Below are 12,622 nucleotides of genomic sequence, written 5' to 3'. Positions count from 1 at the left end.
TGCTATTTCATTGATGGCTTTAGTGATGACATCTTTGTATATGTCTGCTAGTATATTGGGGTCATTAGCGAATGTGGGTGCTAGTTCGGGGGAGTTGAGGTAGGGGCGCAGTTTATCCTCTGAGATTTTTAGAGCTTCTGACTTGTGCAGCGATAGCAGGGGTCCGAGTTTTGTGGTTTTTGGTGATAGGAATAGAGAATTTGATGCAGTTGTGGTCGGTCCATGTAAAGGCTTATAAATGAGGTGCCATTTGGGGAATCTACACTTAATTTGGCAAACCAATAATAAAAATAAATCTAGATATACATTTCTTTGCAAAGTTTGGTGGGATTTTGTCAAGAGGGGGCAGAATTAGAGGAGGGACCCAAAATATTGTAAAGGCTTATGAATGTGGTGCCATTTGATAAATCTACACAAAGGTTTGCAAAACGACTGTAGATCTAGATATAGATGTTTTCATAAAGTCTGAATGGATTTTGTCAAGTGGGGGCTAGGTTATATGACGATTTTATGTGCATACATTTGACACTTTTGAAAAAATAAAACCTGGGTGGATTTCCAGCAAACTTGTGTAAGGATCATTGAGAAGGACCTGAAAGCATGGTTTTTCAAATGTGCCCGTGTTTTATTTTTTGACAAGTGTAATGTAGGTACAAAAAAATGTGATATACCTTTGGTGACTGAGGTGTAGCCTGTGGCCATGGGCAGTGGCCAGATTGTCCGGGTCATGGAATAAGGTCATTATCTGGACAATCTGGCTACTGGCCATGACCACAAGGAACAAAACATGGGGTTAAAGTGGCCATGTCTACCTGGGACTGGCTTTGTGGTAAAGTTATTTGAAATTGGGATAGATTTGAAAAGGAAGAAAAATGTGCTTATAGTAATATGGTCATAGAGATCCCTTTTTGACTTCTGCAGGCTGCCATGGAAAGCGAGAAGGGGCCCTGTATGGAACCCCGCCTTCCCATTCTATGGTGTCCATCTTGGGGCATGGCTGCCTCCAAAACCGTGTCCGGGTCCGGGTTCCCTGAATGGGGAATTACCGGGCCATTCCGAGTTTGGAGGGCCTGGTAATTCCTCCTTCAGGGAATCCGGGCCCGGACCTTCCGCATTCCCATTTCAGCCGCCATAGGGCTCAATGGGAATGGGTGCGGGAGCTAACAACGGGCCAATTACGACCGTCCCGTTGTTCGCTCCGTGGACCCCTCGCCTTACCCGCTCTGGACGTCTGGTAAAACCAGACATCCAGAGCGGGTCCCGCGAGGGAACCTCGTAATATTGCGGAATGCGTTTAATGGTGCCGGCACCATTACCGGCGCCATTAAATGCATTACGCAATAGTTGTAATGAGACCCAAATATTGCCATATTGGGTAAGTATGATATTAGTAAGTTGTAGGAAAATAACATGCACTGTTAAAAAAACATGACATTCACTGAAAAAACTTTGTTAAAGGGACGTTATGGTTAAGTTGCACTGATAAAAACCTATGAAATTCATTGAAAAAACTTTATTAAAAGACATTATGGTTATGTTGCACTGACATCACATGTGAAATACATTTTGATGAAAAGTCCCTACAAGGAGTTGTGTTTATATTGTGGGTAACAAGATGTCTGGGGTGATTGGGAGACCTATCATGAACTACTTAATCTATTAAAGACTGTACTAATCTAAAATCATTGTATTGGAGTGTTGTTGTTAATACAGAAACCTAATCATACATAAACATAGGCAATGTCTGCAGCATGCACCATAGAAGTACACTATTTATAATCTTGTAATTTTGGATAGTACAATAATGAATGCTACCTTATCAGAGTTTTGAGTAATGTTAAACATGTAATAACTAGCTAACAATTCAAGACTTACAACACTTGTGCTGGTACAAACAATATATATATATATATATATGAAGAACCACAATGCATATAAATCAGAGGCACATACAAGGAAACTAAAGTAAGGAAGAAAGAAACAGCATCATCAGAAAATGTTAATGACATTAAAGTTTATCTTCATGTATACACATGAATTGTGTGTTTGAGGCCTGCTCATTTCCCCATGTATGTGCACCATGAGCTGAGACCAAACCCTAAGGAAAGTACTTAATGTCTAGATATATAGCATCTTTTTCAATTTTAATATTCTGACTGTCAGTGAACAAAACCACCTGGCCTATATATGTCAGTGAACACAAATTTTGTGAATAGAGCGCCTGTTCTACAGAGCATTACACACCCATGCTCTGCGTCTCCTGCCCGATGGGTGTCCGCAGATGTCCCCTGATGTCATCATGTGACCATACCCGTGTGGCGTGATGGTCTGACCATGGATACTGTCTGTGCTTCACGGACAGTTTAAAACTACATTTTCCAACCAATTTAGACTGTTTCAAGTTGAAAATGTACCCTTCCATAAGTGATAGTCACATTCTTAATTGATCTGGAAACTGTTTACAACATTTCAAGGCTTATTATCGGTCTGCGGATGGCTCCCCTGAAGGGACCCACCCATTAAGTTTCCTCATTCTCAATCTGGCAGACCAGGAGAGAGCACCTACTTTGCAAAGCTACTTAGACAAGCTGCAATCTTGCTGCAAAATGGCATCAGCTATGTCCACAGCGAGGGAATCAGGAAAAAAGGAGCAGCGAGCTAACAGAGGAGGGTGGGCAATTGGCAGCAAGGGAGGAAGACTGTGGAGAGAAGATTGCTGAGTCTCAGGTAGGGTGTGAGTGCATGGTGTGTGGACCTAGGTGTTAAAGAGGAGGCATTCCTTGAAGACAAAGGTCTTGAGCACTTTCCTGAACTATAGAAGTAATGGGGCAAGTCTGATGTTGACGGGTTAGAAGTTCCAGAGTCTTGGAGCATGGTTCTTTCCTTCCTGCACTGTTGTAATTCAAGTCTGTGCATTTCCTTACTTCTGGTGGATCACAAGCCTCTGGAGATGCTATGTCCTCAGTGAGTTAGTTTGTGGACTTGATTATGACATGATGCAACAGGATTTGATATGATATGATATGATACGGCATTTATAACGTGCCCATACACAAGTGTTTCGAGGCGCGATTTGAAGATGATACAGGCTTGCAGTGGGAGCCAGGGCAGTTCGATCAGGAATATTATTAACGTGATTGTTTCTCCCATTTTATTTGAAGACTCCTGCCATTTTGAAATGGATTTTGTGCCTGCAGCATCCTAGAGAGCCTTTGGGCTGCCAAATATGTGGCAGGTTGGCAGAAAGCACACATATTAGCTATTGTTCTAGAACATTATTCTGTTACAATTTATCATGAAATCTTTCTTAAAGGATTCAAGCACACTATGACATCACGTTTTTTGTCCTTGGCATAGGCAGACAAGTATGAGATCGTAACAAGGACATGTTTTAACCTGGGAAAGCAGCAGGTTTGGAGAATAGCATGGAATGCCAAGATGTCTGGTTGCATGGGAGAGAATGGCACTGTATCTAGTTTGTTGCTGTGGAGAACAGATTTTGCTCTTCTTATTAACTGTATATGATTAGGTCATATGCCGGTGGATGCACATGGAATGTTGCATATTGCTGTACTAACCAATTACAGTAGGCCATATTATGCTGAATATAGATTTGTACAAGCAGGGTCTAATGGGAGAGATGGGATTGGCATACACCTGATGTCCACAATATATTCTAATGTTGTAGTTTTTGCATTAAAAATCCGGTAGTCCAATGTGGGCCTGTCAAGTTTTCATTTTTCCAGCCTCATGAAACTGGCTGACCTCCCGGCCGTTAATTTGCATTTGCATTAAAGCTTTGTTTTCTGAAATTCGGCCCCTCTCATCATTGTTTGGATTTTCTTGTGGGTCCACACATGTGCACAATGCTTTTGGCATTGGGATTAATGAAAGGGGGATCTGGTCAGCAGACTCCCATTTCAGAAACAGAAGTACCCATATAATTTTGTTTAATGAAAATAAAAAGAAACAGGGCTTTCACACCCTCAACATGTGGCAATCTGTCAGAAAGTGCTTGACGTCTCTTGAATTTTACCTTTTTATGGCATGACAACTGACAATTTGGGATTAACTAATGTGAATTTGGAGATATTTAGGCAGGCACCCCATCGAACGGACAGCTTTAAATATGATTCTGTTTGTTTGTTAATTAACACCAAAGTATCTGACTTAATCATAGGCTTAGTAGTACATCTATCTGTCCCTCACCATTCTAACAGATGATAATGAGCAGTAAATCATTGAATGATGAATATGTGCTCTGGAGATACCAACACAACTTCTCAACAGAATTCCTTAATTTTTTTTTACTCGGATAACTCCATTTAATATGTTGTTGGTGACACTGCATCATGGGAAGTATTCAAACAGAGCATCCACTAAAAAAGGAGATATGTTCTTTGCTGTTTTCAAAAAAATGCATGAAATATATTTTATCTTGTAAAGAGAGCATTTTAAGAAAACTCGCATTTGCTTTATGTGGGTGGCAGCGAAACGGCTGCAGTGCACAATTATCACCAGTGGAGTAATACGTTTTTTTTTTTTTTTGCAATTAAGTAAAATACCTATGGAAAATGGCAAGAAGGCATCATTCTTCGTAAATCCTCCATTGACGTCCAGGAAATTCTTGGGATCAAAACATTCTGGGTTCTGGAAATATTTTTGGTCACAGTGCGCAGCAGTGAATATCGGGAGTACATTTGTTCCCTGTAGAAGCATATGAACAGTGGAAAATTGATTAACATTGGTATTGTTTATAATCACCTATTCTGTACATGTCAACCTCTGAAATGCATTTCAAACAGTACTACAGCTCTGCCTTAGGCCTATGGCAAAGTACTAGGTTCACATTAGAGTACAACAACACACTACAATCTATGATAGGTCTGCATTCCATTCAATTCCAAAAATGTCTTTTTGCATCGGCGGGCAGAAAGCAAGACTTAACATGTCCTTATCCTGACAGAGTACGGGGCAAACATGCAGAGTTGTGGTGTGTCAAAGCTATCCCAAATTTTGTATTTTAAAAAAAAGAAAAAAATAGGCTTGCATCATTATTTAAGTGGGCCGCTTGCGTGTAGCAGCTGCTCTGTAGTGCAGAAACAGTGTAAAATGTCGTAAGTAATCTCAATTATAGTGTTGGTTATTGTGCACACAATGGTGCTACTATGTTACTATTTAAGTCAAGAAGAAAATTGTCAAATGCTGCTTGTGTTCCATGCTTCTTGGTTGAGTCATGCCTTTGTCACTTTTGTGCTGCATTACATTTTTTTGTTTTTGTTATTGGAACTTGCTTTGGCCAATGGTTGCCACTGTTATTCTGGTTATAGAATACATTAACAGGGCCTGATGAAGAGCTCACTTTTCATTAATATATTGGAGCTTGTCTAAAACAATGTTTTTACCGGCACCATCTAGGAATGGCAAGGTATGCTTGACAATATTGTGCACTTTTATCTGTCAGCCCCTTAATAATGTTTCTATTGAGAGTGAACGTGAGCTGCACCATGCAATTTAAACATATACTATTTTGAATGAATTTCTGCATCATGTTATAGGAAACATTTGTTTCCCTGTGATATTTCTTTTTGGTGTATTTTACTGAACACTTTATTCCGAACCAGATTACACCTGTGCGTGAGTGTGTTTGTAAAGTTCGATGTTTGTTTTTTTAACAGGAATAAATTCATGTGCGGTCCGTGCACTTTTTCTTGCCATGATTTGGACCAGTTTATTTTTTAAATGGGCTGTCCCCCAAAGCTCCTTCTCTAGCCCGCACCCCGACACACTCAAGCCCAAAGTAACTGACCGGTATTCTCCACACACATTAACATATGCATAAACATTATACTTCATTGGTTGAATTCGAGCAAAAGTGCATGAGCTAAGTGCACGCACGTTAATAGCTGTAGGAAACACAAATGTATTACAATATACGTATACACACACAGACTAGTTATCTTGACTGTAGTTAAAACCTGAAATCCTTTGACTGTTGTAAAAATTGATGTATTTGGATGCATTTTCCAAAGTTGTTTTCTTGGCCATGTCCTCTAAAACAGTTCGACTATACGTTAATAATATGTACAGCATGAAATAAAAAGGGTGCTTGTTTACTTTTTCCCATAGTTTTCCCATTAAACGGACAAAGTCTAACCTGCTGGCCTTATTTGCTTCAGATTTGTTTCAAACGTGACGAACAGCAGTACAATGTTAAATAGGTTGGTTTCTTGGAAATGTGTCCAGTCGTTCTTTTTCTAAATGTGGGAGAGAGCAGGTTACCCCAGCACAAAAACATGTATACTTGCCCCATGGTGCATTGCAGCAAATGAGGTTTTGGGAAACAACTTTTTTCAAAATGATATGATTATTTAAATACATTGTATTATTATTATTATTATTATTATTATTATTATTATTATTATTATTATTATATTATGTATTAGTACCCAGCGAGGGTCAATCAGAATGTAACAAACATTCTGATTGGCCCTCGCCTTGGCTTTATCCGACCTGAAATCCCTTGGCCGGTATTCCTTGCTTTTGTTCCAGGCAGGGGTAGCGGCAGCCCCTCAGCCAATAAGGAGGCCTGAAACAGGGCAATCCCCCGCTCGAGCCTCCACATGGCTGGAAGCTGCCATCCTCCCCCACCGGGGATTCAGGTAAGTTCTTTTCTTTCTTCCTCCCCCCTCCCCTGCAAACAATTCCCTCCCCGGCCTCCCAACCCCTCTTACCTACTTATTTCTCCTTTTTCGGGAACAAACACGCTGAGAACACTTCTGTTCCCAGCGTGCCCGCCTCCGATGGCCGCCATGGAAAGGGAAAACGGACTCTGTTTTCCCTTTCCCCGGCAGCCATTTCTTTTTACATTTTTTTTTTCTGTTTTGGAACAGAACAAAAGCTATTAGTACCCTAGCCCACAAGACCAGGGTACTAATAGCAATAAGCCCCTCACTGCGGGGGCATTACCAAGTCAGGTATGCCCCGGGGCCTTACTCGGTGCTGCTCGGGGCTTATTGCTTAATTAGACACCCAAGGGTTAAGCATGCTATACAAATGTTAAAATAAAATAAATGGGGTTAAAGATATGTTTGCTTTCAGAGCGTCAGAGCGGATGTTGAGAAGCAGAAACAGTACCAATTGGAAGTTTGAGAGCATGTGGTGGCCTTGCAATAATATATATATATATATATATATATATAATTTTTTTTTTCGGTTTGTTCTTTGCGCAGAATGGGGATGTTCCTATAAGAATATGATTAGAATTGTGGAATGTGTTTTGTGGCAATTTGCCTTAAAGGTAGATGCGGGGAGAGTGAAAGAGTGGCATTATGGCACAGTTAAAGTCTGTGTGTGCTTGGTATAACACTTTTACGCATTTCCATCTTTTTGTGACTATACAGGACGTATTTGCGAAAATCATATGCACAAGTTGTGCACCGTTTTTGTGTTCTCACAGAAATATTTTCCAGAGAAATATAGGGAGACACATTGAGGGTCACAAAAGACCCTTTTCAAAATGTATGCTGAAACATACCACACGGCATACATTCTCATCCCGGGGCCTCATTATCGCAACGTGGCACTGGTCACGGCTGCAGGTACAGCCAAATAGAACACTAGAACACAGGATCTGCGATGATATGAAACGAAAAAAGAAATCTTCAGTAGCTAGGTGGCACGAGATAAAGCATAGCAAAACGATTGAAAAACAATGAGAAAACTTTGGATACAGTGACATTGCGTTGGTGGTTTATTGCAGCAATTCCCTTGAAATGTGCATGAGTTGGACGCTACGCCACTTAAATAATGAACCCCCACGCGGCACAGCCCATGAGCCCATTGATGACATCGCTTAAGACATCGATGGCACACTGATGACATTGCAAATGGCATCACTGATAACATCACACTGTACACCATGGAACATTACCTATCAGAGGACAACATTCTTTTTCTGGACATATAACAAATATATTGTCTCTCGGAGCATGTGTAGTGAACCAAGCATTTAACAGCAGTTTTTAGTTATGTTTTTCTAGTCTTTCTCTGCTGTAGTTTAAGTCATATTGGAATGAGAAGAGAGAAAACTTTTTGTTACCGAGATCGTTTTGTTTTCTGAAACCTGAATTCGAATTGACGAGCCAGCTTTGGATGCAGAATTGGACTGGTAGAAGATTATTTTGAAAATAATAGTGAGACTCTCATTGCACAGTATCAACTTCTGACATATGTCATGGTGAGGTAAAGTGGCACTTATCAGATGGTTTCCATCGTATATACTAGTGTATTTTGCTTATGCGATCGGATCCTCTGGGTCTAAGAGGGATTGAGGTTTGCAAAGCCTGTTCCACTGTCCTCCTCTGAAATGTTTATTTCAGAGACCCCCCCGCCCCTCCAGGCTGATTGTACATAGCAGGGAAGTATGATTCCATCATAGTGTGTTATGAATTATTTCCGTTCAGTTTACATGCTTATTCTTCTATCTAAACATATTAACCATCTTAGTGATTGCGTGTGTGTTTATTCCGCATATTGTCGTCACCTGGGAAGTGTTGAAAAAAGTAGATTGCAAAAGCATGCTTACAGAATTGTAATAAACCTTCAGATCGATTATGGGGTGGCCAGGCCCAGTGGCTACTTTGAGTGGCTTGGCTGGGCCTGGGTCATGGCCAATAGCTATTCCCATGGAAATGTGGCAACAACCATGGCTGCCATCAGTGTGCTCTAGAAAAGGATAAATAAGTGGGCTTGATATGCAAAACATTAACACACCTCCCCCGCCCCCCCCCCCCCCCCGCTGCTCTCTAGAAAAAAGACAACATAGCCAAGAGGTGACAAACGTTCAAACAACAAAGCCTGAAGGGGATATTCACACATACCAAGTAGACTTCATGGTGTATACATTATGGAATAAGCAGTGTAGGTAGTAGACAGTTGGAGATTGCTTTTCTTGAGGGCTGCTCCAGTAAAAGATTATATTGAGCACGATGGATGGATTCTCCAAGCAGTCTCAAAATAAAAATAAAACAACAAAATGCCTTTAAAGCCAACCAAAGCTTCGGTAATGATGTGTAGGCAGTAAAGAACTTCCCGGTCTGTCCTCTTTTTCTCTCCAGTTACAGGGACACTATATTCTGCAATCAAGACAAAGAGCATTCTTCAAGCAGTGACATGGGCACATCAAACCCAGCTATCCTGTTGAAGAATCCTCAGACTCCAGGAGTAGTTATGTGTGCATTGAGTGCTGAAGGCAGGAACACTCAAAAGAAATCCTTGATTAAATACAATTGTCACTACCACAGTGGGAGTGATTTAATGGTCCTCTACCCACCTCCTACTACCCAGCTCCTTGTCCATTATAGGGTCCATTGTGACATTGACTTCTTCAGCCCTTCCCCTGCCACTGATACAGTCTCCAGTTTGTGCAACCAATCACAATCTCATTGTATAAAGAACTGGGTTTGCAGTTTGCAACCGTCTGCCTCACATATGTCTTTTTACCAGGACAGAGGCTTCCTTCTTGAGCCTTTTTATTGCATGAAACAGTGGCCTATACATCACCTATCAACATTACTAACAAGCTCATCTGTAAACATGCAGCAGGAGGAAGTTATGTCAAACATCCCAGAATCCAACACTCACAGAACCTCAGAGATTTTGTCTCCCCTGCTCCTAAAATCGCCTGCCTTAATGCCAGAAATTGTATCAGCTACAGCTTTGAGGGACATCATGCTACTGAGAAAAGGACATCAATAATAATGAAAGAGCTCACAGTGTATTCCAGCATGCATAGGAATTCAACAGCTCAACAAGCTTCACAAACGACAATGTAAGCAACAACATTGCAACTGGTACAGATGCTTTTCTATCTGGCCCACCAAATAGAACACTATGGGCCTCATAACCAGCCTGGTGGTCTGGAAATAAGGGTGCGGGTTGCATATCCCCCCATCACATAACATATTCCACAGACCCCTTTTCGATATATTCTTGACTCCATCAGCATAGCCTACACCAACTATGACGATGACACACAAATTCTACCCCCACTCAGGGGCAACTACATGGAAGACTCCAGCACCCTCAATACCACATGTGCCACTATCCAGGCCTGCACAGCAGCTAACCACCTCTGACGAAATGCAGAGAAGACCGAAATCCTACCAGTAGGCTTCCATACAGCTTTAAAAGCTTGATGACCAATATTCTACCTTCCTCATTGACAACGTTACAATCTCAGTCTCGGCTTCTGTCAAGACTCTAGGGGTTTATCTCGACTCCATATTCTCGTTGTCTCGTCAAGTAAACACCATAGCCTCTTTGGCGGCCTATGCAACCAATTTACTCAATGCCACTAAACCCTTCCTCACCTCAAACAGCTGCCTCACTATTGCCCAGGCAGTCATTGGCTCTAAGCTGGATTACAAACCAAAATAACACCCTTAGAGCTGCGCTTGGAGTGGCAAGGAGAGACCATATCTCTGAGATCAGGCGTCATAACAACTGGCTCTCCACAAATGACAAAATCAAGTTCAAAACTTCATTCCTTACGTATAAATCCTTGAACAACGCTGCCCCTAGCTACCTATCGGAGCATTTCCACAGAAGGACCTCCACCAGACCTTCCAGACTCGCCTATACTAATTGCCTCCAGATCCCCAGCTTGAAACTAGCTAAAGTGGGAGGCAGCAGCTTTCCTGTCAAAGCGGTCCTGCTTTGAAATTCTCTGCCACCCTCAATTCGGGAACACCAATCTTGCCAGAACCTCAGAAGTAACTGCACTAACTGGCTGAAATCTACTGATCATTAATCCCCTCCCTCTCACTAGCTCCTCGCCTTCCTCCTGGGCTTCCTTGACCTAACTCAGTTCACCTCACTGGGGCCCGAATGATGTCATTGGTATCCCTTACTTGGCCTCACTCCTCTCGTATGTTCACCATATGTATGCATCTGCAATGCAGTATATTGTATATTACCTGCTCTCCCTGTCTTCACCTTATATATGTATGTAATGTCAAAATTATCTAGTGTTTATCATGTACATAATGTATAATTCTCTGTGTAACTAAGATTAGAACTCCCTGCTCTCCTTGTTCTCGCCATATGTATGTAATGTACATCTATCTAGCATCTTTCTATGTACATATTGTATAATATTCTGTGTAACTAAGCTGAGAATGTCCTTCTAACCTTTTGCACCCTGATACCCTCGGGTCTGGAGCACTATACAAATGAATAAACAAACAAACAAACAAACAAACAAACTGTAACTCCCTCTTAGCCGGCACTTCGGTAAAAAACACCCTGATGCTACAAGTCATTCAAAATAATGCACTCCGAGCACCCAAGAGAGATCATAACTCTGCTGCCAGGAGTTTGGTACATTGGCTACCGATTAAGAATCAAACCAAATTCAAAACCCTGTCTATTACCCACAAATGTCTTTCCAACTCCTGTACTTTTTCGAGAACATTGTGAAAGCCTACTCTGCCAGACCAACCAGAAGGCCACCGCATAGTCCCATCCAAAGTCAGACACACCAAACCAAGTGGCGCCAGCTTCCCATACATCACAGCAAAACAGTGAAACATCTTGCCCCCACCCTAAGAGCTGAACCCTCGTACTGGGTCTTCCGCAAAGCTTTGAAAACCCTTCTATTTGAATAACTTGCTAGATAACTCTGTACGTATACCGATCTGATGATACTAATCTTTGAGTAACTGGTTGTAACAGCACCTCGATGCCTCCGGCTGCTGCGTGCTTTATAAGCAAAATAAATAAATTAAATAAAGAAGCGTAGCGGCACCCTTTCCAGACCGCAAGACTACAAGTATGCCTACAAGGGCTATTGCTCCCAGCAGGACTGACTTGCTGGGGGCACTGGCCCCTGCAGTTGTGGTTTTCACAGAAGCACCAGCACCATTAGCAACAGCGCCAGTGCTTCCATATCCCGAGCCCGTGGAGTCCTTTAGGACTAAAACTTTCTGCCGCCTGACATCCCGGGCCACTGTGAGCAGTGGCACTGGGATATTAGGGGGTGGAAGAGTGTTACAAGTTTGGCGGCATCCTGCCGGCAGCACCCGTCAGTTATCAAAATGAGGCATAATCTAGAACATATCCTCCCTGTGACTTTGAGTAGGGTGTAACACATCTGGAGCTGTTTCTGCCACCCACTACTGTGACAGGGGGACGGGGGTGCTAGGCCAGGGGGAGTTTTGAAGGGGATTCCCTGGCCTACTTAACCAAATTGGCCCATAGCCTTCCAACCATGAAACTTTAGTTTTGCTACTGCCACTCGGAGTGGAACAGGAATGCCCAAACTTAGGTCCAGAGCATGGTGTGCCCAGGCTACACCTCGATGATGCCCAATGAGGATGAAATGTATCTGGGGTTGTTTATGATCTTGCTCAGGAGGATGTGTATGGCAGGCTGGACTATCCCTTAGGTGGTGGAAGTAAACCTGATTTGTATATGGTCATTTCTCTCAGGCTATCATAAATTCACAATCTTCCAGCCAGGGGAAGTAGAATATTTTAAATCCAAGATGGCAACTCGGCCTCAAGTAGGCTGGTGTCCAATAATGTGCGACACAGAAAACACATAAGTCTCCAGCTGCCCC

General features: G+C 42.1%; 1 protein-coding gene across 1 annotated transcript in view; it reads right to left on the bottom strand.

Moving 5' to 3' along the window:
• LOC138566780 (cytochrome P450 2G1-like) overlaps window positions 1–12,622 on the bottom strand; it is a 552,906-nt gene that overhangs the window by 94,566 nt on the left and 445,718 nt on the right. The window contains exon 8 of the mRNA XM_069644432.1: window positions 4,566–4,707. Coding sequence (XP_069500533.1) covers window positions 4,566–4,707 — 142 coding nt within the window. The remainder of the gene's footprint in view (window positions 1–4,565; window positions 4,708–12,622) is intronic.

Source organism: Ambystoma mexicanum, chromosome 2p, assembly GCF_040938575.1.
Source record: "Ambystoma mexicanum isolate Mex_15411 chromosome 2p, UKY_AmexF1_1, whole genome shotgun sequence".
Classification (NCBI taxonomy): domain Eukaryota; kingdom Metazoa; phylum Chordata; class Amphibia; order Caudata; family Ambystomatidae; genus Ambystoma; species Ambystoma mexicanum.
This window is presented reverse-complemented; position numbering and strand designations above follow the sequence as displayed.